Consider the following 3,101-nt stretch of genomic DNA (forward strand, 5'->3'; position numbering starts at 1 on the left):
CCTCAACTACGTGACCGAGATCGCACAGGACGAGATTTATATCCTGGACCCTGAGCTGCTGGGGGCATCTGCCCGTCCTGACCTCCCCACCCCCACGTCCCCTCTCCCCACCTCGCCCTGCTCCCCCACATCCCGGTGAGTCCCGAGCCTCAGCCAACCCTCCCCCCTACCATTGCCCCAAAGGACAGCCAACTGAAACCCCTCCTCCCCCACCCCGGCCGTGGCCGGGCCATGAGCCCTCCGCCCCACCGGCCAGCATCCGCCCCGCTGTGGTGGCCGGACACCTGGGCTCCCTCCTGGCCACCCGCACCCTCATCAGAGCGCCTTGCAGCCCCCTGGCCTCCTGCTCTCCCCCAGCACCCTGTGGGCACGTGCCCTGCCTTGCTCCTGGTCACTTCACCCTGGGCACCTGTGCCCTCCTCCACCACCACAGGGCAGCCCCGCTCACCTGTCCGTTCTTTGCCGTCTTGTTTGCCCACCTCTGGACTTGTCATTGCCTCCCTGATCTTCACCCTCCACTCACGTCTCAGCTTGGGTGTGCCTTCTCCGCAGTCTCTCGGGAGCCCCCCTGAAGTTGCTGTTCAATCACACCACCCAGTCTCCCGTTCTTCTACACTCCCTGTTCCAGAACACTGTGTTTACTCGTTTGTCTGACTTTGTCTCTCTGACTAGAATGTAAGCTCCCTGAGAGCAAGTTCTCCACCTGTCTTGTTCACGGCTGTGTTGCTGGTGCCCAGAACAGCACTTGACATGCAGGAGGCACTCAATAAACTGTTGAATGAACCAAGGGTGCCCCGGGCTGGGGCTGGGGCTGGGGAGGGCAACAAGCTGGGCCTGTGCTGTAGCCACGTCACCCTGCCACATCTCACCCTGCCACACCCTGGCACATCTCATCCTGTCACCCTGTCGTTTCATGTCACCTTGTCACATCCTGTCACTGTCACATCTCATGTCACCTTGTCACAGCTCATTCTGTCACCCTCATCTCGTCACCTTGTCATCTCATCCTGTCACCCTGTCACATATCATGTTACCCCATCACATCTCATCCTGTCACCCTGTCACATATCATGTCACCTGTCACATCCTGTCACCCTGTCACATATCATGTCACCTTGTCACATCCTGTCACCTTGTCACATCTCATGTCCCTGTCACCCTCACATCTTGTCACCTTGTCACATCCTGTCACCCTGTCATATATCATGTTACCCCATCACATCTCATCCTATCACCCTGTCACATCTCATCACCTTGTCACATCCTGTCACCCTGTCACATCTCATGTCACCCTGTCATTTCATGTCATCTTGTCACATCCTGTCACCCTGTCACCTCAAGTCGTTGTCACATCTCATCCTGTTACATCATCACATCTCGTCATGTCACCCTGCCACATCTCATGTCAGATCTCATCCTGTCACACCTCATGTCACCCGTCACATCTCATTATGTCACCCTGTCACATCTGCTCTGTTTGCAGGTCACTGCCAGGGGACGCTGCGCCCCCTACAGGTGAGGCCTCTCCCTGCAGGGCCCCTGCTTCCTCCCTGAACAGAGGACCCAGGCTCAGTGGGGTGGGGCGGGGCGAGGTGGAGCCCATACACAGCCTCACACCAACATAGCTATAGTCACGTTTGCCACAGCCCTCCGCACACGTGCCCCTCAGGCCCGCTTTGCACAATAATACATCACATACATGTTCATGCACTGATGCAAGCCAAGGCCTCCCGTGCCAGAGTGTAACAGGCTGGTGTTCCGAGCAGGTGAAGAGCTCATCGAGGCTGCAAAGAGGAACGATTTCTGTAAGGTACTAGTGCCAGGCTCAGGCTTCTTCCCCTTGGCAGCCCCAGCGGGGCCTGGGGAGTGGGGCCTCTGGCTGGGCCAGGAGCTGCTTGGTCAAGATGCAGTCATCTGTCATGACCTGGCCCTCTGGGGGGGTCTCCGTGTGATTGTTCCAGTCTGCCCCGCCCCGCCCACAATCATTGTCCCTCCTTAGGGGCTTCCTAGCTCAGTCCGTCTGTCCCCAGGGCACAGAAAGGAGCGAGTCTTAGAGGAACCACAGGCTCCAAGGCTCCCAGGGAGTCCAAGGGCACCTGGGATGAGAGATGCCCAATGTCTCTCCCTTGCACTCCCAAAAGACCCCTGGAGACCTCTAGGGAGCCTGGGGCCTGTGTGAGTTGGAGGGGCATTTCTGTGGTGGGAAGGAGGGTGGTCTTGAGGTGCCCCAGCCTTGCCCTGCCTCCTGCCCCCAGCTCCAGGAGCTGCACCGAGCTGGGGGTGACCTTATGCACCGTGATGAGCGGAGCCGCACGCTCCTGCACCACGCGGTCAGCACCGGCAGCAAGGAAGTGGTCCGCTACCTGCTGGAGCACGGTGAGCTGTGCCCCTGGGGCCCCCGGGGCCGCGGGGAGGCTGCTGGGCCTCTCTAACCTCTTACCCCCGCCCTTCTCCAGCGCCCACTGAGATCCTTGATGCCGTGGAGGAAAAGTGAGTATCTGGGCAGGGCAGGACCCCAGTTACCCTGGAAACCACCCAGGCTTCATCTAGCCCCTCCGAGTGGATCCTGTCAGAGCCCATAAAACCCTTCCTGGCCACATCTGTCGCCCTCTGGGCCACCCTCCCCCCCCCCCGCCCCGCCCCAGGACCCCACACTTCCTGCCCCTTCTGATGGCCCCCGAGGAGACAGGAGGGCCCAGAGGACTGGATGGGGTCCACAGCCAGCCCCTGTTCCCCCAGCGGGGAGACCTGCCTGCACCAGGCGGCAGCCCTGGGCCAGCGCACCATCTGCCACTACATCGTGGAGGCCGGGGCCTCGCTCATGAAGACTGACCAGCAGGTGAGCAGAGGGGCAGGGCGGGCACGGAGGAATCCATGCAGACACAGAGCCACCCTTCCCTGAACTCCGCCCATGGGAGAGGGGAGCCTGGGGGAGGGCGGCCTCGGGGGATTCAGAGCTGGCCTTCAACACAGCCCGAACCCCAAACTTGAGATCACAGAAGGCAGCTTCTCCCGAGGGAAGCGCCCTGCTTTCTAGTCTGTTGGGGCCAACAGGCTCCTGAGGTGATGGCAGCTCCCCGACCCCGCTCCCATCCCGGGGG

At 60.8% G+C, this 3,101-nt stretch overlaps 1 protein-coding gene across 1 annotated transcript in view; it reads left to right on the plus strand.

Annotated features, from left to right (window-relative positions):
- The window catches only part of LOC104990386 (diacylglycerol kinase zeta-like), an 8,487-nt gene extending 5,585 nt beyond the window's left edge, over positions 1-2,902 (plus strand). Inside the window, exons 17-23 of the mRNA XM_010842451.1 lie at positions 29-135; positions 553-675; positions 1,484-1,515; positions 1,767-1,810; positions 2,256-2,376; positions 2,457-2,490; positions 2,740-2,902. Of these exons, the coding sequence (XP_010840753.1) occupies positions 29-135; positions 553-675; positions 1,484-1,515; positions 1,767-1,810; positions 2,256-2,376; positions 2,457-2,490; positions 2,740-2,902 (624 nt within the window). The remainder of the gene's footprint in view (positions 1-28; positions 136-552; positions 676-1,483; positions 1,516-1,766; positions 1,811-2,255; positions 2,377-2,456; positions 2,491-2,739) is intronic.
- The last annotated feature ends 199 nt before the right edge of the window (positions 2,903-3,101 follow it).

This window comes from Bison bison, unplaced genomic scaffold (assembly GCF_000754665.1).
Source record: "Bison bison bison isolate TAMUID 2011002044 unplaced genomic scaffold, Bison_UMD1.0 scf7180017864178, whole genome shotgun sequence".
Taxonomy (NCBI): Eukaryota; Metazoa; Chordata; class Mammalia; order Artiodactyla; family Bovidae; genus Bison; species Bison bison.